We start from the raw sequence: 26,287 nt of genomic DNA on the forward strand, positions 1-26,287 counted from the left end.
TTTTTGGTAATGAACCCTAATATTCAACATTCTAGTCAAGCACCAGTGGACCCCAAAAAAATATAAGAGGTAATTTTTTATTTTTAAAGTATTCCCAAAAATAGTATATATTATAAAAACCTATATTGATATCGTTCTTTATTGTAAAATATCACTACTACAAATGCTCCAGCTAATCCAAATATAGATAATGCTAATTCTTCATCATCTAGTCATACTAATATATTTTTTTCATGTAATTACAAATTCCAAATTCCTAAATAGGCTACCTAGCTATTTGTTGAAAATATTTATAATACGAGGTCAGGTTGGATCATATTATGGGGACATCATCTAGTAGTACTAATCAATTTTTATTAATTCATGATGTAAACTCTCAAGACAAATCTTGTTAAATAATATAAGTCATTAAGGCAAGTCTAATTAAGTCATAAAAGCTATTAAGGCAAGTCCAATTAAGCCAAGTAAGTCTTTAAGATAAGTTTAATTAAATCATATAAGTTTTTAAGATAAATCCTAATTTAAGTCATATCAGCCTTTAGGACTAGTTCTAGTATGACTTATTATACTTAACCTCTCTATATAATGAGATTTGACTACTTTGTTTAATCATCCATTAAAGAATTGAGAATTATATTTTAGCCTTACACTGTCTTAGGAATAAGAATAAGAGTAACCTAGGAGTAGAAAAAAATTAATTATAATCTAGGAATAGAAGTAAATTAATCTCTCTCCATCACCACCGTTGTCGCTCATCTCTCTCTCCACCTTACTCAACTTTCTTCCTCCACTATCACCACCACTATCATTCCTCCTACAATAGAAATTCACCATCTTCCATCCTCTCCATCAATCATCATTCACCTAATTGAAACCAAAATTTCCTTGTTGTAGATTAATTTTAATCAGTCCTCAATAATTTGGTACCAGAGCTCAAGTACCTTAGGCTGGTTCATAATAATATTATATCATAGATGACTCTTATAGCAATACAACTCAGTCAGTCCGTAACAATTTAGTAGCTCAAGTACCCTTAGGCTGGTTCATAACAATTTTATATCAGAGCTGACCCTTGTTGCAATTTGACTCAGTCGATTCGTAACAATTAAATTTTTTTATAAATTAAATGCTCATTCATTAATTTACATGTTCAACCACAAAAAAGGGTAATGGGGTAACACATTGGTGTGAACAGGGTATTTTAAAAATATCTTATTTTTTACTAAATATTATCATTTATTATGTTTTATTATGTGACTAGAAATATTGATATATATTTCAAAACCTCATTGTGTCGTAGCAAGTGGAATTTTATTTAGTAAGAATACACAAACAATTGTTGGAGGAGACAAATTAAGATACCAATATTGAAAGGTCTACATTGAGGTGATGATGGCTCCTAACGAAAATTTAATTCGCACTTTTGGATCTATAAAGACAATGAGAGATGCTGCTGGACAAACTATTACATCTCTACTTATCTTATGTCATAATTTCTTCTCTCAAATTTTTAATATTTCTTTAACTTTTAGTTTAATTCTATTTAATTATTTGTAACTAATTATTTTATATTAATAATCTTTTGTAGATAAAGATTTTATGAGATAAAGTAGATTTTGGCCGATTCAAGATCTAAGAAGATCGAGGCAAAGTATGCTGTTTCTTTATTTTTACTTCTTTATGATGAATAAATGGTTATATACAGTGGTGAATTAATATGTAATTATTTGATTTTCTTCTTTAATTTTAGATGACTGACTTATAGGGTTGACTTATTAGTAAATACATTATTTTTTTATTATTTTGGTAAAATAATTCACTTTTCTTATATATATGTTTTGTGTATAAAATTGATTGGTGGTTTTGGTAAATTTTTAAAACTAGTTCACAACTTCTCCAATTTAAAAGTTTGCTGTCAAAATTTACAAATTGTTTGTAATTTATTTTGTTGTAAATATTTGATATCGATAATATCACTAAAAATATATTTTTTTATTTATGGATATATTAGAATGTCGCTAATAATATATTTGCCAATAATTTCCAATGTTCTGCAATTCCTTTTAGGAAATTGTAGTTGTCAAAACTATATTTGCCAACAATTGTAAATGTCTATAATAGTTTTATAATTGTCAGCTAGGATAATCTTTTTGATACTTACATAATATCATTAAATACATTTACCAATGTCGAAAAATATTTTAAAAACCCAATGTTTATGAATGTCCCTAAATTTTTTTTTGCAATTAATTATAAATGATAGAAAATATATATACGGCGATGTTTATAAATGTCAACAAATAAACCTTTGTTACCATTCGATAATAAATGTAAGCAAAAAGAATTGTTGACACCACAATTAATGGCATTTTTATAAGTGTTGGGAAAAGTATCGTAATTATCAGGAAAGTTATTGGTCGATATTTAGGAATTATCTCTTCAAAGTCAAATAGAATGCGGCCATATAGCTATTGTGACATAAAGGCGATCAATGCACCAAGAAATGAAACTATGTGTACTTCTACTATCCAATAGTATGTAGATTTTCCTTTTGTTTAACACCTCTTAAAGCCTAATGGTTTGAGGGGAGTTATGACCAGCCAGGGCTTGTAGAGATATCTCCGTAACTGAATCAGTTTCTCCTCTTCATGCTCTTGTATGTCAGATTCCAAGTAAATCATATACAATTACTGTTGTACGCATCTATGCTCTTTCCTATAGACTTCATCACAATTATAACAAAGACCCTTATCCCTTCTAGAGCTAGGCTTTGAAAGAATTGCTGCTTGCTGTCGGTTAACAATAGGGAGATTGAAGAATATAGTAGTAAGTGCTCGACCAATTGAAGCAGAACTAGAATTATCGCTAGTAGTAATAGAGGCTAATGACTGTAGGAGAGTGATAAGTAGCTAATAAAGATTTGGGATAGGAAGGTGGAATTATACTTGGTACTTTCTTCATTCAATTACTCGAATCCATGACATATTCTTGCATCTTAGCAATGAACACAGCTTGGCGAAAAGTCTTCGGATGGAACATGTGAACCATTGATTGAATATAATCTCTCAGACCACTAATGAAGCTCTAAATAAAGTATTCTTCAGTGAAAAATCTAATCTTAATAAGTATTAAAAATTTAGCTCCTAAAATCTCTCTTGATAAGTTGTGACAGTGGTCTATTGTTTATCATATCCCTAGTCATCAAATAGCAAACACAAGTCCTACTCAAATCTATCAGCTTGTGTTGTCCTTGTTGGTAATTCCGAAGCCAAAACTCAGCCTTGCCATCCAAAAACATGGATGCGTAGAGGACCTTTTGTTCCTCGGGAATAGCTGTGAATACAAAAAAATCTCTTGCAACTCCTACACCACACTCTCGGATTGTCGCCCGAGAAGTGAGGTAGCTTGACCTTAGGAATTTTCAAAGCACTACCAGGTCCACCAATATCCCTAGGTTCAGATAGTTCTTCTCAACTGGCATGTGGTTGTGTATAGTGTAAGGGTGGACTCCCCAAGTTTCACCATTATCTATCTCATTTCCTTTCGTCTACATCTCATTAACTTTTTAAAAAAGACTTCAATATGAGAGCATATCTGAGCATGGAGGTGATCCATGGACAACTTCATTCATTTCGAATGGGATTGAAGCTACTCGGCCAGATCTTGGATTCACTGCTCATTCTTCCATGACAGCTCTACTAATGTTGCCAAACAGGTAGTTTCCGCCATTGGTGCTCTAATTCCTCCTCAAGCCGGCCACAAAGGACCATTGACTGCTCTGATACCAGATGTAATGATCTGAGATCAAAAATATTCAAATCCCTACTCTAATTGCTTCCTATGATCCACTAACGAGAATCATTAACCTTAGATTTTGGATTTTCCTCTTCCTCAAGCTGAGAAGAGAGGGCTTCTATATTACAGAAGATGGTGGTAACTAGAAAGAAAGGATCGTTCGCTTTATAACATAACCTCATATCGAGTTTTTGACCAAAATATTACTATAATATAAAATATTTACCAAACTAGATCACTGTTTAAATTAATTTTCAAACTAGTACTATAGTAAAATCGCTGGCTAAGACAACAATTTTTAGTTGTTTCCAATACACTGGAAAACTGTTAGAAAAATTGTTGTCGTAGACATTAAAAAAAAATTTCACCATTGTTTCTATTTATATAAAAAAAAAATTGCTTTCTCTAAAAGCAATTTATATAGAAAAAATAGATTTCTCTTAAAAGATTTATATAAATGAAATGACTAAAAATCGCTGTCTGATATAGCTATTTCACTATAGTACTAGTTTGAAAAATAGTTTGAATAATGTTGTATTTTAGAAAATATTTTTTATGTAGTAATATTTTGGTCAAAAACTCACCTCATCCATACTCTCTGCTTAACTGACTGAACTTGGACCCTAACTAACTCACGTGCTGCGCACGTGATGACTTAAGGACTAATATGAAAGACAGTGAGCTGATACAAGAAAATTGCAGTCCCTCATACTATTGATATGGAATTTGAATGTAAATTTCCACTTCTTCTCCAATGGTTTGCTCTGAACATTATATCTATGGACTAAATAAGTTCGTTAAGAAGATAGGGATAATTAAAATTAGATGCTCTGAGGTATTTATTCCTTGTGACTAATATTGACCTCTTAATTATGTAAAATCTACAAATTTTCTCTTTCATTAGTTATTCATTAAAATTTTCTGATATTTTTTTTTTTGCATGCATACCCTTCAAAAATCTCATATTTGCTTGTTTGCTCCTCTAAATTTAATATTTACATATATATCCTACAAAACATTCGATATTTGTATATATATCCTTTAAAACTCTTATTTTTTGTATGAATACCCCTCGAAGTTGACTAACTATAATTTAAATAATTTAGACATATAAAAACAAAACTATCATTACTCTACTTTATATAATTTTTTCTTAGTTAAAGATACTTTTGTCTTTTTTCCATTAAATTATTCAAATTTAGCTTCAAAAGTACTCTGCAAATAACATATGTTATATATATATATATATATATATATAAAGTTTAAAGGGCATACAAGAAAATAAAAAAATTTGAAGGGTATACAGGTAAAAGAAAACAAAACCTAATTTTCTGCTAAAAGATATCATATGATCAATTTTAAGCCTGGTAGGAATCATTTTACCCTCATTTTAGAGGGAAGAAATAAAGAAAATTGAGGATAAGATGATCATTTAATATTTTCTATCAAATAAGAAAATACAATTGAGAATAAAATATCATAAAAAATAAATAAGAAGATTTCTATGTGAAAATGAGCTATAGTTCAAGACGTAATTAACCTTAAAACATGTCACTTCCTAGAGTATATTCTGAACAAGCACTGTTTGATGAATATATTTATACCTAGCAGCATTGGGCATCATCTAAAATGTGTATATCTCTAGGTTTATTAAGAAAAAGTAATAATATGTATCTACCTGCCTCTCTGGGTCTCGTTCTGGATAAAACATCACAAATATTCATAAACAATTCCTTCTGTTACCTTGAAACAGTAATCTTAACATCCAACAACTATCAAATAATAATATAATAGCTTTTCATATAGAAGTAGAATTACGGCAGGTCGAGAGAATTCAAGTGGCACCTAAATATGGACATTAAAAAGAAAGGAAAGGAATAAATCACTATACCCGAGATGAACATCTCAATACCTTTTGAATCACAAAAAGCTTGATCTGCTACGGATGCCCATTAAAAAGATTCATTCCCTGGCGGATTGATTTTGCTATTGCTTGTCAGTAGTATGACTTGTGGGCAACTTAGGGAACAAGTCAGTATAGAGGCCTGAAAATTCCAGTTAACCATCATTCCGTAGTTACAATGTTGAAAAGAATAACATTTACCCCTCCAATCTCAAAGCGCTCAAATTTACAAAAGAACAATTAATCTTGGAGTTAGCTCCGATAATCCTATACTCAACAAAATTCACTATACATACCAGGTAGTAGTACCAGATATTTGCTGCAAGCACCGGATCAGTTAGTGACACCAAAGAGAGATTGAATAATGAGGCAACTTACTGAGCATCTTGGCGAGTTAGCAAGTAGACTTTTCGAGAAGTTGCGAAGAACCAAATTAACTGGAACCAGAGTGAACCAAAATGCAACTACAGTAATTTCTCAAGATTTGCCACTAGTAGATCGTTCCATGTATCTGTTATTCCAGGCAAGCACCAATGCATGCAATCCTCGTGTTTTTTCCCACCTGTGACTGAAGGATGAGCATCAGCTCTGAACTCACTCATGTGGGTGATGTCCAGTACATGGAAGCTTGATCCATTGAGGGCCTTGAACAAATGCTGGTTCACTGAGCGTGCCTCCATGTTTGTCCCCTTATTCTCCAAAGCAAAAAGTTTGTTTACCTAAATAATGTTGCATGTAAAAAATTTAACCTTAAAGCTCTGGAATATGCAAATAGAAGCAGGAAACCATTCCCGCATTGATTTAAAAAGGTTATGCTGACAATGAAATGGAACTAGGACTAATTAGTAATTAAAAACAAGTGAAATTAGCAGGTTAAATATAATATAAGAAAGCTGAATTACTGTTCATGTACTCACATTGGAAAACATCGATCAGTCCAAGAACAAAGATGCGATAAAGTTCTTAGCTTTAGCAATGAAATAAAAACATCAATACAAAATTTATAAGCAACCAGATACTAGATAAATAAACAGAAAGAGCTTAACACATCATGTGAGTTCATGAGGAGAACCCCAATAAAACACACAGAATCCCACAGTCAAGGGCCTAATCAAGAATAGCTCATAGAAGGGACCAAGTGGACATGCCACAGGCAGCAGCTGCACAGCACAGTCAGCATTGCAATAGAACTAGAGTGGCTTACTGGGTTGGATATTTGGTAGTCACCTCTTCTACCTCAAGGTTGGCACCATGATTGCTAATATCTAGCTGATTTCTGAGCATCATCAAAAGTCAAAACCAAAGTTCTGTTTCGAAGCATGAATCATTTAAGAATGAAACATTAAATGGCCCAGATTAATAAGAAATTTAAGCTCATCCTACCTCAGCAAAGCTCTAATTGGGCTCTATTTGGTAGTTTATTGCCGCAATTAAGCATACCCTTATTACCCTCTGACGGCTAGCTAGGTCTGAGTCTGAATATATCATATAGTTATGGGATCACATATAGCATTCTGCTATTTCAGTCAGATCCCGTAAAGAAACAAAATCTAGCCACCAACATCTGGTTCAAGACAAGTGACCAAAGATTAGTCAAGGAAAACATAGCCAGAGAACATGAAAGCATGCGAAACCTTGGGATATCCATAAAGGAGCATTGATTTGTTTACTGGCAGGAGGAAGTGCCAACATAGCGCTTCAAAAACACCTGATAGTATTCTACTATATCTGAGAAAAGATAGACTAATCACAATTTTAGTCTTGTTCAAAGATCGGAAACACTCATCATTGCCTTCGGAGGTTTAAATGCATCTCATATTAGTGGACACAAGAATTCTATGAGAGAGTGCTAAAGAGGTCAAAGTAATACTGCCTTAACGCTAAGACCCTTGCAACTATTAGTTTATTGGTCTTCATATTTGAAACCTGTTTGGTAAGCTGACCATGAATATAGAAAGGATTTACTTGTATATTACTAGTTCATTAATGTTATTCTACTTAGGATCAACCAATGAAAACTGATCTACCAACAAGGCAACCAGGACTAGTCTATTAGTCTAATCAATTCTGTACTTAATGACAAGACCAGAAGTTTACTATCCTCGCCTTAAACTATTAATGATGTTAGAATGCATTGCTTTATTTATTTCATATCATAATAAAACATTGAATTTTCAAGTTGTGATTTTCTTAATACTGATGTGTCTTGGTTGATCAATGTTTGCTCTTTTCCCCCAGAACATTCAAGTTGATGATCAAGAATTGTTACTTATACTAGTGAGACTGATTCTTCAAAGAATTATAAAGGTGTCAGTATCAGTACCAAATACAAATAGTATTACAGACAGTGCCTCCTTTGGATAATATCAATAAATTCCAAATTGATTTCACCACCTGGTAGCTACAATGGTCTTTTCTGTTTTCTTCTGATCAGTACAGCAATAGCTCTTTGATTAGGTAACAAATCAGCATTACCTATTTACCAAATCCCTGATTTTAGGCCTTTCAAATTGATTCATCTGTGAAATACCATGCAATAGGCATCTAGTTATTGGTTACTTCAAAGTGATTTTGGAAGGAAGGAAAGGATCCAGTCACTTTGGAATAAATTGAATAAGGAACCATATGAGGTAAATATTTCAAGTACAGTTCTGGATATCTTGAGAAAGCTCACCTTCAAATTGGCTAAAAAGTAAAAGTTCATACCAAGGTTTCATTGCTATTTGGCTATTGATCAACTACATCAATAATAACAGTAAAGAAATATACCATGAAATTGAACAGAAATTAGTCAATTACTCTATGAAAGCTCAAGTAGCAACACAGCACACAAAAAAAAGGAAAAAAGAAAAATACAGTTACAAACCAAAACATGTTCAGTGGTTTCAGATAGATATAATAACAGTACATTCAGAGCCTAAGATATAGAAAGAAGAAAAAGGAAACCTGATCAGGTAACAAAGGTTGTATACGTCGGCAAGAACCGCCTTCGTTCCAATCACCACCTTCAAAATGCCGAGGTGATTGTGTACGGAAGAACTTGATTGTGTTAGTGTTGATCATTTTGTCCATGTATAATATCTGTTAAAAAATATCTCTTCAGAAGAATCTTTTAAAGGAAGAAGATATATACATATATGCATATATATATATATATATCATAACTCTTTTTTGGGAATGGCACCTCTATGAACATTTTGGAAGTGCTATTTGAGTTTATTTCCAAGTGTTAAGACATTTTAATGTGACATGACACCATCTTTTGTAACACAACACTTTCAAAGTTTGTTAAGTCATATCAATTGAACATCAGTCACCAGTGATACAATTACCCTTTATGAATAAATGTAATATTATTGCTCAACTATGCAAAGCAGATTAGAGGCTTTAGCTCTACCCTTTGTTTGTTCTATCAACTAGCTGGCCATAAAAGAAGCTTTTGGGCCTCTCCCAAATTTTGTTACCCTAGCTACGTTTATTAGAAGAAGGCTGCATACTTCATGAATATGTCATAGGTAGGACGAACTCCATTTTTCAGGAAATAGAAGCATTTCACATAAATATTGTATATATAAATAAATTTGATCAGAATTTCACCTAGAGATCACACTAAACAATTTAAATATTACTTCTAAAAATCCAAAGATCTAATACATGTCTAAATGAATCAAGCATATAGTTAGCATTTACAATTTAGAACACTAGTTCTTCAAAGAGAAGTTACACATGTAAGAAAATTACTACGTTAAAGTTAAATTTCTCAGGTTTTACTCCACATAAACTCATTAGCAGGCAAATAATGGATCAACAATCATTCGATTATTGAATCTGAAAAAAACTTGCAACCATACCATGTGCTTTAAAGACAAATCCATGCCACGTTCTGGGGGTAATGGAGGTATCACCGGCATGCCCTTTTCAAAGAAAAGCATTGGCGACTGGACTGGATCGAATTTTGAAGGGGCCCACCACCTGATTTATCAAACAGGGAAAGATAAAAAGTGGATATGAAATATACATCTAGGTATAACCTTCTAATGGAATAACACATAAAGACAGCAGAAACAGAAGAATCTAGAAAATACAGGTATGGTTTGAAAATAAACTATTAGAATTTATTGGATAACAGAAACCAGAAACAAGTAAAGTCACTCAGAGAACTTTGTTACTTAGCATCCTAGAATAATTCTCCATCATGATACTTGCCAACAATCGATACCTTAGCCATATTTCAATCTATAAAGTATCACAGCAGCAACTGGTTACACACTTAAATTGATGAAACATAGAATCCTATCCAACCTAAACCAAAAGGATAATCTTTAATAGAAACCACGAAAGACCTTAGCTAAGTATCCTAGAAATCCATTTTGGTTTTAACTTGCAGCCAAGTAAAGAACTACTTTAGTGGTCCTATGAAGGCAATTCATCTTGACCTACAACTTTTTTACTCAAGTGGCCTGTCACAATGAAGTTTTTTGTCCTATTTTGTTGAAAATGATGTAAGAAAATCAAGAATCATTATTGTAGCACACATCAAATGTTGTCATCTATTATTTCATGTTTTTCATTCTACATTTGCCTTCTACCGACAGAGCACTAGTGTCAGACCTCAGCTTCATTTGCATATGCATGATTAAAGCCTAACTAGAATATTTGTTGGTTGCATATGTTTAAGTCAAGTCCAACAAGGCTCATGAAAACATAATGCAACTGATATAGATATTTATATCTATATACAAATCATCTATTATATTAAAGTGGAGATCCTTCAATCGTCTGAATTGTACTAGTGTCCCCTTCATATTTTCTTGACAAAAGTTTTATGTTAGCTATCAAGCTAACTAACACAGGCTGTCTCTATCAAGGTTTCAAAACTTGGTATTGAGATCGACCGTTAGAAAAAAACAAAACCGTATTGGCGTGTCTACTGTATTGGTCATCTCGGCTGCTTGTATCGGATCGTACTATTTTTAATTACATAAAATTCTAAATATTATTTAAAAATACAGGCAAATTTCTAAAAATTTGGAAAATATAACAAAAAAATAAGAAAATAAAAATTAGTTATATATGAAGTCTAAAAACTAAAAAAAAAAACTTACTCAAAAACTATGATAAATTTTTACTTAAATTTGACAAATTTTTATACTTGTAAATTAGTACTACAAAACAATAATTAAGAGCAATGTTACAAAAAGCGGCCGCCTTGGCAGGGAAGCACGTCGACCGCCCCGTCAACAAGAATGGTGGCCAGGCTGCCTAGGCAAACTTAGCGGACCACCAAGTCACGTAGCAGGCCAAGTGGCCCGTTAAAAGTTTTTGTAGATCAATCCCCCATAATAATGGATTTGGACATCGGGTCGGATATTCACTATTTGTTAACCTGTTAACCATCTAAACAAACTAACACAATCATTTTTCTCTCCTCATTCTAGATCTGAGCCCTAAAAACTTACCCTTTCGATTGCCTCCCTCCCTCGACCTCCCTCGATTGTCTACCTCTCTTGATCATCTCCGAGTGGCGGCGAAAATCGACAGTGACAAGCAAATATAACCAGCTGGTAGTGGCAAGCGAGATGCCTCTTTTTCTTCTTCTCTTTATTCTCTTTCTTCCCTTTTTACTCTCGGCAACCACCTCCCAGTTTAGCCGCCAAAATTGAAAGACCATCAAGGTATTTTTCTTTTTTTTCTTCTTTCTCCTTTTCACTGTCGGCTTTCTATACTCTCTAGTTTCTTCACTGCTACAGTAATTAACACTTAATTACTGTAGCAGTGAAAGGGTTTGATTAATTAACCAAAGAAGCAGGGAAGCATGCTTTGCTTCTCTGCTTCTTTAGTTTTCTTTCACAATTTCCTGATTTCTTAGTGGTAATTGATTAATGAATAATAATTATTGATCTAATAAATTTGCTAATTGCTAGAGAAGAACAGTGTCAATTTTCTAATTAGTAATTAAAAATGTAGATTTCTTTGAATTCTTTCACTGTCGGACACTCGGAGTCTCGGACTGTCCTGACAAATTTGTTGTATTAGTTTTATAATTAGTAATTAGTGTTAAGTTGTTAACTTGTTATGCTAGAAAAATCAATTGCTAGTTAGTTTGCTAGAGAAATTAATTAATGTTATATGTAATTCACTAATTCTTTCATTGTCTTGAATCTTGTTTCTTTAATTCTGAAATGTAGATACTGTTCTTCTTTCCCTGTTAATTTGATATGCATATGCTAGTTAGTTCGTGAATTAATCAATTACTTGCTAATTAGTTTGTGAATTGCCAAATAGACTCAATTTTATATACAAAGTACAAATAATCAGATATAGCCACTAATTCCTCTCAAATAGCATCTGTGGCTAGGTCTACATCATCTGAATATTTTGTGTCTATTGGCTCTAAAAATCCAAGGTGAAAATACGAATACCTTCCTAATAAAAATGATGCCAACACAGTGAAATGTAGATTCTGTAGGAAAGTCACTAAGAAAAGAATTAGTAGATGCACAAGTATATTGCTCATATTATTGGTGATGTTATGCCTTATCCAAAAGCTAGTAATGGGGCAAAAAAAAATCAAGGATCATCTAGAAGAGAATCAAAACAAAAAGAAAGAGAAATCAAGAAATGCAGCAGAATTAAGGGTAGAAGCAAACATATTTAGAGAGTGAAGATTTAAAAATTTAGAAGTTCTATAGATAAATTCACCTCTATTGATCCAGAAGTTGCAATTAGAGAGCGGGGAAAGATGGTACAAGTGACATAAAAGATTCCTTTGCAAACGAAGAAAGAGATAAAGTGAACAACTACTTAGCTCACTAGGTTTACAAATGTAGCATCTCTTTTAATCAAGGTTCCCAGTTTCGGCTGATCCCGATTGACTAGTTTCGGCCGTTTCGGCCAAAACGGGTGGGAATGGGTCGGATCCGACCCGGATCCGACCTGTGATGTCCCCACCCCCCACCTGCCTCTCTTTCTTTCTTTCTCTCTTTTCCTCTCTTTCTCTCTTTTCTTTCTTTCTCTCTTTTCTTTCTTTCTCTCTTTCTCACGAATCTCTTACTCTCTTTCTCACCGGTGGTTGAGTAGTGAGTAGATCTCCGTCTCTCCGATGACCTCGACCTCCGGCGACGTTCTCCGACGACCTCGATCTCCGGCGACCTTGGGTAAGTTTTTTTTTCAGTTTTTTTTTTCCCATTGTACAGCAGCTGTACTTGCAGCAGCACAACTTGCAACAAGTGCTGCTGCGCACTGCGGCTCACAAAGAACATTGTTGTTGCCTCTTCTTCTTGTGTGGCTGCAGCGAAGAAGGCTCGGCAAGAAGAATACTGCGCAGCGGCGACGAGCGGCAATGCTCTGCGGCAAAGCGAGCGGAGCAAAGATCTGTTGCTCGCTGCTGCAAAGAAAGACTTCTCTCGCGGCGAGAAGCGGCGGCAACGGCACACAGACTGTGCTTGCTTATGCAGTTATGCCTCATAAATTTTAAATTATTTTATATTTTATTTTGATTTTTGTTTATGCTTTTTAGTTGCAGAGCTAAAATATCAATGGCTCCAAAAGAGAAGTCATATGATACCGACATTGGGTGGCAACATTGCAGCACTATTAGGCAAAATAAAAGACGCATTAAATGCAACTGGTATGGAAAGGAAATGAGTAGTGGTGTCAGCCATTTGAAAGAACATTTAGCTGGAAGACAAGGAAATGTAGCAGCTTGCACTCAAGTATCTTTGGAAGTTAGAAAGCAGATGTTGGCTCATTTAATTGGCAAAAAGAACGATAAATAACCTGCACAACAAAGAGAGTCAATGATTCGTGAAGAATTGATGCATAATCTTATACACATTGATGATGATAGCAGTGAGCAAAGTGAGGAGGATGAGGAGGAGAGACAGATGAGGAGAGCAATGAAAGAGAGTAAAAATATACATAGAGAAGAGGAAGAGATGAGAAGAAGCACTGGTGGTAACATTCAGAGATCTAGATCAGTTAATATACGAGGAGAGAGAGAATATGGGGGCAGCAGTTCTACCCATAGGACTTTTGATGTTACAGCAGAGTCTGAAAATATTGGACCAATGGATACATATCTTCAGAAAAAAGGGGTCGTACACAGACTTCAATCAAGACAACTCTCAAAGGAATTAAAAATGTAAAGAAACACATTGGTAGAGCTATCTCTAAATTTTTCTTCTACAACCATATTCCTTTCAATTTAGCTAATAGCCCTTACTATCACACTATGGTGGATGCTATACAATCAGTAGAGCCTGGTGTTCCCCCTCATAGTTCAAATGATATTGCTACTAACTATCTTGACTCAAAGGTAGATGAACTTCATACTTATATTGAGACATTTAAACGGTATTGGGATGAATTTGGTTGTGCACTAATATTTGATGGGTGGAGTACACAAAACAGAAGAAATATAATTAATTTCTTAGTATACTCTAGCATGGGATAATATTTTTGAAGTCTGTGGATGCTACTGCTCATTTCAAAAATGCAGATTATATTTGTCAGTTGATGGATGAGGTGGTATAAGAAATCGGTGAAAAAAGACTAGTCCATGTGGTTACTGATAATGGGGCAAATTATAAAGCTACTGGAAATTTACTGCTGATTAAAAGACCTCATTTATATTGGACACCATGTGCTGCACATTGTATTGATCTAATGTTAGAGGATATTGTAAAAGAGCCTAAAATTGACATGGTCATATGTGAAGGGCAGAGGTTAACAAATTTTATATATAACCATAGTTGGGTTCTTAATTTACTCAGGCAGATGACTGGTGATAGGGAGATCATCAGACCCGGCGTCACTAGATTTGCCACTCACTTTTTAGCTTTGGAGAGCATCATGCACTACAAGGATGTTTACATCACAGGAGTGGTCTATGAAAATTAAGAATATGAAACATAAAGATAAATCTTTAGGTGAAACTTTAAAAAATATAGCTCTTGGAAATACATTTTGGGATAATATTATAATTGTCACCGCAGTATTTGAGCCTCTTGTCAAAGTATTAAAACTTGTAGACAGTGATGACAAGTCTGAGATGAGTTTCTTATATGAGGCAATGGACATAGCTAAAGAATCAATAAAAAAATGTGGGCGAAAGTTATAGAAAGTGGTGGAAGATAATTGATTCTAGATGGAACAAACAACTACATAGAGATATACGCGCTGCTGGTAAGCATGCTTTTAAGTTTTAAGTTTTAATTTACTTTTATTTATGAATATTTAAAAATTTGAATGCTTACAAATTTTAAATTTCTATAGGGTATTTTCTTAATCCAAGATTTCAATTCTCTAGAAATGTCAATAATGATAGTGAAGTCTTGTTGGGGGTTAGAAAGGTAATCAGCAAGCTTTAGCCCGATATTCATAAACAAATCCTTTGCGATAAAGAAATGAGTTATGATTCAATTAAATAATTTTATTATTATTTGTTTCAAGTTTTAACTTTTAATATAATCAATAAGCTAATAATATATTTCGATTTCCAGATGAAGAGATATAGACTAACAATTCAATACTGCTAAAATTGCTGCAACTATATCTCATAACACTCCAGCTGAATGGTGGTCTATTTATGGATGGGAGGAGGCACCAAATTTGACGCCAATAGCAAAGAAGATTTTAAGTCAAACTGTGTCTTCATCACAGTGTAAAAAAAATTAGACTACTTTCTCCTTAATCCACACAAAAATATGCAACCAATTAATAATGGAAAGATTGGAGAAATTAGTTTTTTGTCATTATAATATGAGATTGAGGGAGAGAAATTTAAGAAGAAAAGCAAGAAAATGAACAACGATTAATTTAAATCATATTTTTGATGAAGAAGACCTCTTGACTCCATAGATCAGAGAAATAGAGGACAGGTTATTAAATGACAGAGATAACCTATGGTTAGATGAAATATTGGGAGAGACCACGACGAGGGCAGAGGCTGGTACGAGTCATTCAACAGCGAGAGATAGTATACCTACTAGTACTAGTCATAGTCCTGATGATACATATGGTGGTGAGATCGTTCCATCGACATTTGTTGAGGAAAGTCAAGGAGGCATAAAGAGTGAAAATAAAGAAACTGAGGATATATATACATATCAGCGACGTCGTCATGAGATGCATTTTGGTTCCTATGATTATGGTATATTGAGTATTTATTGTTTGAAGCCATCACAAGATCCATATGCTAGTTATTATCCTCAGTATCCTCAGTATTCTCAGACACAAGATCTAAATACTGGTTATTATCCTCCTCAAACGCAAGTCACACAACAAGATCCATACAATATGATGAGTATAATGGAATCACTTTTTGGAGCATCAGGTCCCAGACATCAATATTTACAAACTTATGATGATTATGATGATGAAGACTATAGAAATTTACGAGAACCAGCTCGGTATTCAACAAAGTTTTAAATTTTGAGTAAGTTAATACATTCTTTTAAGTTTTTAGACTTCATATGTGAGTAATTTTTGTTTTCTTATTTTTTATCATTTTTTCTAAATTATTCTGCATTTTTCTGCATTTTTAAATAATATTTAGAATTTTATATAATTAAAAAATAGTTCGACCCGATACGAACAGCCGATACAACAGATACGTATCGTTTTTCTGGACGGCCGATACCGATCCCGATCCCGATACTGGGAACCTTGCTTTTAATGTCATTAATCCTAAAACATTTTATATATTGATGGAATTAGTTGGTCAGTATGGCCTAGGATATAATACAATATCTATGCATGAATTGTGTGAGACGCTTCTAAAGATGCAGGAGGCTAAAACAAATGATAATTTGGAGAATAATAGAGTTGCATGAAAAAAAAAATGAGTGCTCAATTTTGATCGACACTTGGACAGATTAGAAAGAAAGAAGCATTATGAATTTATGTGTTAGTTGTGAGTTGGGTTTAGCTTTCTACGTTTTGTTGATTGCCCTAAAGACTCATACAGATGAATACATCCATAATATTGTTCTTGATGGTATCAAGAAAGTGGGAGAGAAGAACACTCTTCAAGTTGTAACTGATAATATTGCTGCTAATTTAGCAGCTGCACGATTGCTAGAAGATAAAAATCCTCACATATAATAGGCATCCTGTGACGCCCATTGTATAAATTTAATGTTAGAATTATCCAAAAATAAAAGGATTGAAGGTGCAATTGAACGTGGGAGGGGAGTCACGGTATTCATTTATGGGCACCATAAGATATCAAGTATGATGTGTCAATTCACACAAAAAAAAGGAAATCATGAGACCCAGGTTACAAAATTAACCACTTCTTTTATTACATTGCGTCTTTTGGGGAAAAAAAGAAAAATTAATGCTTATGTTTACTTCTGATAAATATTTAACATGCAAATAGTCAAATCTTGAACTTTTTCTTGGTACATAATGACCCCCTGAACTTTTTTTTGTACATAATGACCTCCTAAGTGAAGGGATCAAGTGAGATATTAATAATTCAGGAAATCATTATATATCAAAAAAGTTCAAAAGGTCATTTGTGAAAATGAGTGATAGTTTAGGGGATAAAAAGAGAACTATCTCATAGTTAAAAACTGTAAAAGGAAAGAGAGCTTACTCTACTATTCTCAATAATCAATTTTGGAGGCAATGTGTTATTAGTAGTTAAACTTTTCACTCCCTTAGTGAAGTTGCTTCAAGTTATTGATAACGAACGAAAGCCACCAATGGAATTATATAATCAGTTGAAAAATGCTAAGAAAGAAGTTAAGAATATTTTCAATCATAATAAAACTTCTTTCAAGTATTTCCTCGATGCAATTGATCACTACATAAATGAAAAGCTTGAGATGCATCTCTATGCTACTACATATTACTTAACTTGTACTACTTTTATAGAGATTATAATGAAATGGAGAATGATTTAAAGATAATAGATGATGTTCTTAGTTGTGTTGAATACTTCTACCTAGATCTGTCTATTCATGTGCACATTACAAATATAGAGATGGAAAGCATATAAGGATGTTATTGAAAATTTTAAGAGATTACCAGTAAGATTAGAAAGAGAAGTTAATAATGATGAATTCAACTAGGTATATTTAACATTTTAACATATATAATAAAGCATCTTTTAGTCTTAAGTATGTTAGCATTACTAAGTTACTTTCTAATTTTTATAGTTATTAGCTCATTGGTGGAGTGCATATGGATGCTAGTGGCCCTTACCTAAAGAACATGGCAATTAAAATTCTTAATTTGACATGTCGCTCGTTAGGATGTAAAAGAAATTGGAGCTCATTTGAATGGGTAATGTATTATTGTATTGATTAAAGTTTCCATTCCAAATGCTAACATATGACTCATTAATTTGGTCTTTGCTTTCAGATTCATTTAAAGAAGAGAAATAGATTGAAAATAAAAAGGTTGAATAATCTAACTTATGTACAATTTAATGCAAGAATGAAAGATCGAAAGATGGCAAAAAAGAGGGATCCTGTGGCTTCAAAAGGGAGAAATAATACAATTGATTAGTTGAATATTAATCCTCAAGAGCAAGAGGTCTTCCAAGTGGAGGGTTAACTTGGGAGATAGTAACAAAAGCATTGGGTGCAGAATAATTTTTAACATTAAAGAGGAGCACTAGAGTTGCTCAAGCTACAACTAGTAGCACTCCTTCCATTTCTCTAAATGAGCAATTGATCCAGTAGGATGAGAAAACAGAAAACGGTGATGATGTTGAGCTAGAACTTGATGATGATTCAGATAATGATTTATTGACAAATGAAGCTCCACCATAAGATTATGAAAAAAACTATAAGTCTAGAAGAAGACTTTTATTGTTGTTATGGACCTATGATTGTGAACCTGTTATGAATTTGATAATTTTGAATCTTTGATCATGTTATTTGTTTTTGATATTTGGTTGTGATTCTTTTGAACTTGTTATGAATTTAATAATTTTGAATCTTTTATCATGTTATTTGTTTTGAATATTTGGTTGTGATTCTTGTGAACTTGTTATAGTTGTCGATTGTGAATTGTGATTACGTTATTTGATATTTTGCTGTAATGCATCATTACAAATTCTATATATACTATATTAGTATTAAAAAATAATAATATATAATATATAATTTTTTTTATTTTTTTATAAAAAATGCTAGACCCGCCTAGTCACGTGCCTTGTCGACCACCTTCCGAGACGGCCTTTTAAAACATTGGTGAAGAGAGAGATATCTTCACTATTGTTTTGTACTAGTAAGAAAAAAGAAGTTAAAGAATGGGTGAGAGAAAGAGATAAGAGAAATAAGAAAAAAAATACTACCCAAGTCCACCAAAGTGTGGAGTAGCCCCGCAAGACTCACCGGATCAGCCACCAAATAAGTTCAGTAAATGAGTGGTGAGAGGACTGTGTGAGAATAGAGAGTAAAAATTTGAAAATCTAAAAAGAATGCAGCTAAGGACATAAATTATAAGTTAGATGTATTTTAGATTCGAACTGAATCTTAAAAAATTTAATTTCTATTTTGGTCGATATGGCCGAAACTGGCAAGTTCTAGACCGAAATCAGTCACTAGACTGGTCTCGAGTCCGAATCGAGATCGGTTATGGTTGATCGGACTCAAGATCAACCGATTTTGGGATCCATGGTTTCTATCCATGCTCAGGACCAATCATTGAAATATGTGATAATAAGTGTGCCCAGGAGGTGTTGGGAATTGTTTCTAGTGTATATGAAAATATTGAATCATTATATTTTTACTTTTATTTGTAACTTGCTCAAAATTAGAGTAAGTTGTATGAGATTAAATTGCAAAAAGGTATACTATGTGTTCTACACTTCATTGGCTACTAATTTGACATAATTTCATCCTCTAAACGAATTTTCAAATTTCAGTTAAAAATTAGGAAAATCCATCTTCCAGTTCACCAAGTAATTCATCGATGCATGAAAGTTCGAGCAAGAGAAGGATTTCAATCCATCAGACCATCCAAAGTACAGTGAGAGTAATCGTAAGTAAATTATATCTACGCTTTGAGGATGAAATAGATTGATCTGAAATGTTAATCAAATCCATGGTTTTTTCCTCTCTAAGCAAGCGGTTTTTTCACATTAAAAAAATCATGGTGGTGTGTTTGTCGTGCTTTTCTTTTCCTTCTCTTACTTGGACTTCACGTTCCCACTTGAATTTGATTTTTAGAGTTATAGTATTCAAACTTTTATCTCCTCCTTGGTTTTGGTTATAAGAGTTTGGTTCTCATTCAATTTTCCTAAACCTAAGTAATTCCTCAACGACAATTAGTATGCATGCAAATGATGTAAATACACAAGAACTTGCTCCCCCAAAATTTCAAATGGTATCAATTATCAAAGTGGATTTCTCTTTTTAAGAGTGATCATTTTAAAGATATGAAATTTTGGGGTTTTCTCTCACGTATTCATCACTGTGTTTTCCTAGATTACTAGCTTTATCAGTGAAAGTGTTTCATTGATTGATGATGATACTCAAAGTTTTGAATATCTTGCTTTATTGTTCTCTTCTAGTTTGCATACTCATAAAGGTCTCTTGATGTCATTAGATAAAAAGATAAGCAAACTAAAAACCGCATTGTTATCCACTAATATGTTTTGTGAGAGACATGTTTCAGAATCATCTGAGTTCTACTAGGGATCATTCAAAATCAGCATATAAAATAGGTAAGAAGGAAAGTTTTCAAAGTACCTCTCGGATTCCAACTGCGTCTGCTACCTCCACAAGTATACAAATCCCATCAAGGTCGGAAAGGAGTCAAAACAGGTAACGTCATTTGGGTAAGCAAATCAGATTTAAATTTTCACACTATCTTCAATGCCTTGAACAAAGACGTGGTATCTAGATAGTGAGTGTTCTAGGGATATGTCAGAAGATAAAACTTCGTTTTCCAAAATTGAGCTACAATGGTGGGATTGTCACTTTCAAAGATGGTAATTCATCTAAGGTGGTTAGAAAAAGGCACCATAATATCTCCTGCTTTCCCTAAATTAGAAAAAGGCACCATAATAGGCTAAAAGAAAATCTTCCCAATATCAGTCAAATTTGTGAAACTCATCATGTCGTTCACTTTTCTAAAGAAAAATGCATCATCTTAGATACAAAAGGTAAATCTATTTTTCAAGGTAGTCGCACTACAAATAATTGTTATGGTTTATTTCCTTTCGGATAAGGTGTCATTCTACTGTTCTTGATGAAATTGAACTATGGTATCAACGACTTGTACATGTTAACATGTGAAACTTAGGCAAACTAGTCAAACATGAGATCATCCGTGGAATTTCAAAAACTGAAAATTATTGAGAAAACAATTTGTGGACCATGTCAACTTGGGAAACAAGTAAAAATTTAACACAAGAAAAATTAAATGGTAGGTACCACTCGACCTCTTGAATTATTGCACATGGATTTGATGGGTCCGACTATAACTGAAAACCTTGGAGGTAAACGTTACATATTTTTTATGGTAGATGACTATTCTCATTACTCTTAGGTTACTTTCTTACGTGAAAAATCCGATGCATTGGAAGTTTTTAAAACTATTTGTTTGTAGATACAAAATGAATAGAGCACCAAGATTGTCAGGATCAAATCCGATCATGGACGAGTTTTCAAGAATGTCAAAAATACAAACTTTCACAATTCTCTAGGGATCAAACATGAATTTCAGCACCAAAGACTCCTTAGCAAAATGGCATCATAGAAAGGAAGAATTGGGTTATACAGGAGATGGCATGAGTCATGCTTATGCTATATGCCAAAAGGATTACGGTTTTCGGCTGAAATAGTTAACACTACTATTCATGTAATTAATCCTGCATATCTGAGGCCCGGATCAAAGGAAACGCCATATGAAATCTGGAGGGGAAGAAAACCAAATTTGAAATACTTTAGAGTATTTGGCAACAAACACTACATTCTAAGAAATCATGAAAATTTGGGGAAGTTTGATTCAAAGAGCCACGAAGGAATTTTCCTCAGATACTCAACAACAAGCAGTGCATATCGTGTTTTTAATTCTCATAATTATACTGTTATGGAATCTTCTAATGTTATTATAGATGATGTGTCTTCTAGTCCAACTGATCAGATCAACAATATTTCCACAGATTATGATAGACGACCATTGATGATGGGACGCACGACATATGGTATGCCCGCTGAGCATGCAGAATGGTTCCACCTCCTACTCAGGGGCTTCAAAAGGTTTGTGAGGCGTTACATTTTGGGGGCCTCGGCAAAGGGCCCAAAATATGGGCCCATGGGCTAGTTTTTTCTTGCAAAGGCCGAGGCAGACGCTGTCTACACGACAGGTATTGATGGAAGAGAACGCAATTTCTTTGGACGACATCTCTATTGAATTACAATTGGTGGATTTATTTACCACGCCTCTAGATGTCCAAAGGTTCGAGTTTCAAACTTCGCTAGGGGTTTGCGCATATGAATAATCCCATAAGGTGCATTAGTTAGGGGGAGTTGATTGAATATTTTTAATTCATAGCTTTGGATTTTGGGCAGATTTTCATGTCATTACTTTTTGGCCCTTCATTGTCTTTTCATGAAATTTTTTAGTGCATATCTTTTCATGACTTGATCAGATTTTGTGGATTTTATCGTATTTTATTGACTTTCATTGACATATCCCTTTATCAAGATCTTTTTGTTTTACTGGTTATCTTCTTTTAGGTTAGTTTCCTTATTGATGTGTTTCTTTTCAATTTCTTATTTTCACAAAATACAAAAATAATCTGAAAAATTAAAAATACCATAAAGATTTTTATGGAAACTTACTTTTTTGGGTCACATTGATTACTTTCATATTTGATCATTATACTTTCATTGAATAATTTATATATTATTCTCATAGGTTGATTTTGCATACCCGTTTAAAAGCACTTGACTTGGAGAGCATGCATGGTAAGTTTAACATTCATTCAAATTATCCTCAAATTTTTAGTAGGTTGCATAATGTTAATATTTAATCATACTAGATTGACCAATACCTTGCTGTAATTGCATGATAGAGAAAATTATTAAAATTGCATTGGAAATGGGTACCTTGAAGGATAAGAGTGAAAGCCACTTTGACATGAGCATTAAAGAAAATATTGATTCATTGTGGCTTTACAAAGTGAAGAAAAGAAGTAGAAAAAGAAAATTCTTTTGAAAAAAATATATTTTACATGAAGCATGTTTTTTAAAAAATTCAAGAAAAGGTTTCTTTACTTATAAGTGTGAAAACGATCGTTGCAAATCTAAATTATCTTCATGCATATGTTATAGGTTTGTTTGACTTAGGGTGCTCATATGTCGACCTATGTTTGCATATTAGTGTATGATAGGATCTTTTTTTAATTTAATATTTAATATCATGCATAATAGGAAAATATTTAATCTCAAGATGCTTTGATTGATTTTGACATCTCTAATCAGCGTCTAATATGTTTCTATTTGATTTAAAGTACTTTTGATTATATTTGAAAAGTAAAAAATTGACAAAATTGGAAAGTTTGAGATTTATTGTGTTCGGATTTGATTGTCAATATTGGTTTTGGTTCGTGATGTGACATCAACTTCCAATTAGATTAGTTGCTTTATTTGAATCAACGATGGATGTGCCTATGGCACAGCCGTGCCGACCACCGGCTGGCACGGCACGTGCCGCGACACTTGTTGTCCGTGCCGTAAGAAAAAGAGAGAAAAATGTACCACCTTAGCCGTTGCCGTTGCCGTCGCCGCTCGCCCGAGCTCGCGTCGGGTGATCCGCAACTTAAGTTTTTAATCGATAAACCCCTCTCTCTCTCTCTCTCTCTCTCTCTCTCTCTCAATCTCTTTCTTCCCCTCCCTCAGCGAGGGCACCCGACGCGAGCTCGGGCGAGCGGCGACCGGGAGCGGTGACGGCGTCGGCGAGCGGCAACAGCGAAGGCCAGTGGCGACGGCGACAGCGAGCTCGACAACGAGGTCATGGCGAAGCTATTAGGAGGGGGGCCGTGCAGCACCCCTCCTGCCACGTGCCGGTCGGCACGACCATCCTTGATTTGAATAATCATAATATTAGCCTAATGTGAGGGGGATGTCCGCACCATCTATTTTTGTCTAGAAATTCTAGCTTGACATAAGAGTATCAAAATAATGAAAACTATAGGAACGGAAACTAAATTAGCAGTTAAGTCTTGTATATCACTAATTGGTTAAAATAGGATTACTAAGGTAAAGGGACCATGAACAGAGGCTCATAGCTTCATGATCAATAGAATTGCAAACAAAATAATAGTTAAACAATCTAACTCATCAATCAATTCAAGCTTCATTAAACTGGACTGTCATTATTAAAGATCAGGCGCATGCGCATACATGTTTGCTTCATCACAAATTTCCAACGGACCTTGTACCAGAGAAAATTTGATATCAAAATGTTAATAAAATAATAACAATAAGCACCATGAGATGTTCCAATAATTAATAGCAACGATTAAAATCTTGGGAGATTATAAAATAACTTAACGATCACATTGTTAGCCCCATAGTGAAATAGGGTAGCATTCACTAATAAACATGTTTCAACTATTGTTATCTTTCAAACAATGCTGGGACAAGGTTTACAGAACAATCTGAGATGCATGTAAAAAAATAAAGCAGTAGTATGAACAAGAGTTGAAGATAATAGATCCACAAAGATAAGATGATTACCAATGTCCTGTATTAAATATAAGAATGTGATGAAAGCTAGGCACCTCAGCCCATGTATGTTCAGGAATATCAACATCCACTCTATAACCTTGCTTGTATCCAAGGGATTCCAAGGAGCCTCCATTAGGACTTGCTGACCACCTACAAATATAAGCAATATAGCTTAAAACTACATTAAACTAATAAAGGAAATGAAGTCTGGTTATAGGCCATACTTCCATAGCAGGATGAGGCTCCTGCAGATGGACTGAAGTCATGCAAGCATAACCTTACTTACACAGACTCAACTGCAGTAACTAACAACTTAAAGGAAAAGCATGACAGAATAAATTCAAGAGATCAGTTTACCCTTTTTAAAGAGACGAAAAGAAGGCAGCACTTATTATTTTGATATTATATATGTTTAAATAGGATGTAATTAACTCAACATGACTAAAAAATAAAAAAATGACTTTTTGAATTGCTAATGGCTGCCTACCTAATCTGTTTACTAAGAAAACTTTAAGCTGATCTGATTGCAAATTGGCTCTCCCTTTGCAAAAATATGGTTGCCAAAAGACCACCTACCATTATTTGACATTAATATGCCAGTATATATGCCCTCCTTAAATTCTAACATTATACCAACTAAAATGACCTTCTCTTTGAGATTATTTCTTTCATTAATAGTTAAAACTATAATGACCTAAAAAGAATAGCATATGACAAGAGCATTTTAGCCAAGGGTATATACATATATGTGAAGAAAAGAACTATAAAGTGAATATTCCTAAAACTGATTGTATCAAACGGTTACTAGTAGTAGTTGATGTTTCACAACCATAAGTAGAAGGCAGCAAGTTGATTCACAAATTAGATCATCTTAAACTCGCTTCTCCACAACAAATCAGTAAGGTTATGCAAAGAAAGATCCCATCCCAAAAAGTCTTCCTTCAGCTCTTTAACCATTTCAACTTTGAAAACATATGTTAGTCAAAAGTTTATAGTGAAGATGAATTTCAAAGAAAAAGTAAGCAAAGTATGAAGCAAAGTATGCATAACTCAGAATGCAGATCATTCAGCATAACATTTGGTGAATCTAACAAGCTTCTCCATGTTAGTTCAAGGAAAAAGATTTTGTTAGAAACTAATAAACTATTTCCAATCTCACTTCTTACCTACCATAGCGTACCAAGAGGTTGGTCCGATGGTATGCCACCGTGAGGTTGTAGCGCAGAAAGGTGAACCCCCGGTCCGCTCCCACCGGGCGCCACTTCTTCACATCACCACTTGCTCCTCTCAGCATGCAAACCAGGGACACAAACATATTCCTGTTCAGCGAATCACCCACAAATCCTACAGCAAACATCAAATTTACAAATTTTCCATCAAAATGAAAACAACACTAATCAGACTGGAATACTTTCATTAGAAAAATGCAATCTTTTACGGCAGAAAAAAAGAATTACCAATATTGGTGTTCTTATAGCGTTGAAGGAAGAGAATGGGATCAAGCCGAGGGAGGTGACAACGGGAGGGCTTCCACCGCCACCGGACGAGATCCTCACCGTTCGATTTGTTGCCAGCGATGCAGTTCCAACCCTTGAAGATCTCCTTGCAGGTGTGATCGTACCGGGGGATGACGGGATTCGGGTCCCGGATCCAGGTGCCATCAGAGTAGTCGCACGAGCTCGGAGCCGCGAACCGGCTGCTGGGGTTAACAGTCGGAGGGGAGGAGGTTCGTGAGATGGAGAAGACGAGACAGAGAAGAGCGAGGCAGAGAAGAGGAAACAAGGGCGAGATAGTGGAGGGGAAGCGCCTCCGTGAGGTGCCTCCTACTGCCATGGACGGTGGGTAACTCCAACTGTTCCTAAATTAATTTAGGGAAATGGAATTGAGC

The 26,287-nt window shown here is 34.1% G+C and overlaps 1 protein-coding gene across 3 annotated transcripts; it reads right to left on the reverse strand.

The window, feature by feature from the left end:
- Nucleotides 1-5,833: 5,833 nt before the first annotated feature.
- Nucleotides 5,834-26,287, reverse strand: LOC140796774 (protein trichome birefringence-like 13). Of its 3 annotated transcripts, XM_073149885.1 has the most exons (7): nt 25,857-26,287; nt 25,566-25,743; nt 24,453-24,549; nt 20,410-20,429; nt 9,550-9,670; nt 8,645-8,779; nt 5,834-6,417 (listed from the first exon to the last, which is right to left on the reverse strand). In XM_073149885.1, exons 1-7 carry the CDS (start codon nt 26,230-26,232, stop codon nt 6,163-6,165), a joined length of 1,182 nt encoding a protein of 393 aa, XP_073005986.1. In that variant the 5' UTR covers nt 26,233-26,287; the 3' UTR covers nt 5,834-6,162. The 3 variants fall into 3 exon arrangements, with proteins under 3 accessions (XP_073005986.1, XP_073005987.1, XP_073005985.1); XM_073149886.1 differs by lacking the exon at nt 20,410-20,429 and having other exon boundaries at nt 25,570-25,743; XM_073149884.1 differs by lacking the exon at nt 20,410-20,429 and having other exon boundaries at nt 24,409-24,549; nt 25,857-26,286.

This window comes from Typha latifolia, chromosome 10, assembly GCF_019914945.1.
Source record: "Typha latifolia isolate L0001 chromosome 10, TyphaL0001v2, whole genome shotgun sequence".
Classification (NCBI taxonomy): domain Eukaryota; kingdom Viridiplantae; phylum Streptophyta; class Magnoliopsida; order Poales; family Typhaceae; genus Typha; species Typha latifolia.

What these genes read in the sequence shown, in the direction of transcription:
- LOC140796774 (XM_073149884.1), bottom strand. Translation starts at nt 26,232, where the DNA reads ATGGCAGTAGGAGGCACCTCACGGAGGCGCTTCCCCTCCACTATCTCG. An exon ending in CTATAAGAACACCAATATTG is followed by an intron (nt 25,744 to 25,856) that starts GTAATTCTTTTT and finishes TGTTTGCTGTAG; the next exon opens with GATTTGTGGGTGATTCGCTG. An exon ending in ATATTTAATACAGGACATTG is followed by an intron (nt 9,671 to 24,408) that starts GTAATCATCTTA and finishes TTGATAAATCAG; the next exon opens with GTGGTGGGCCCCTTCAAAAT.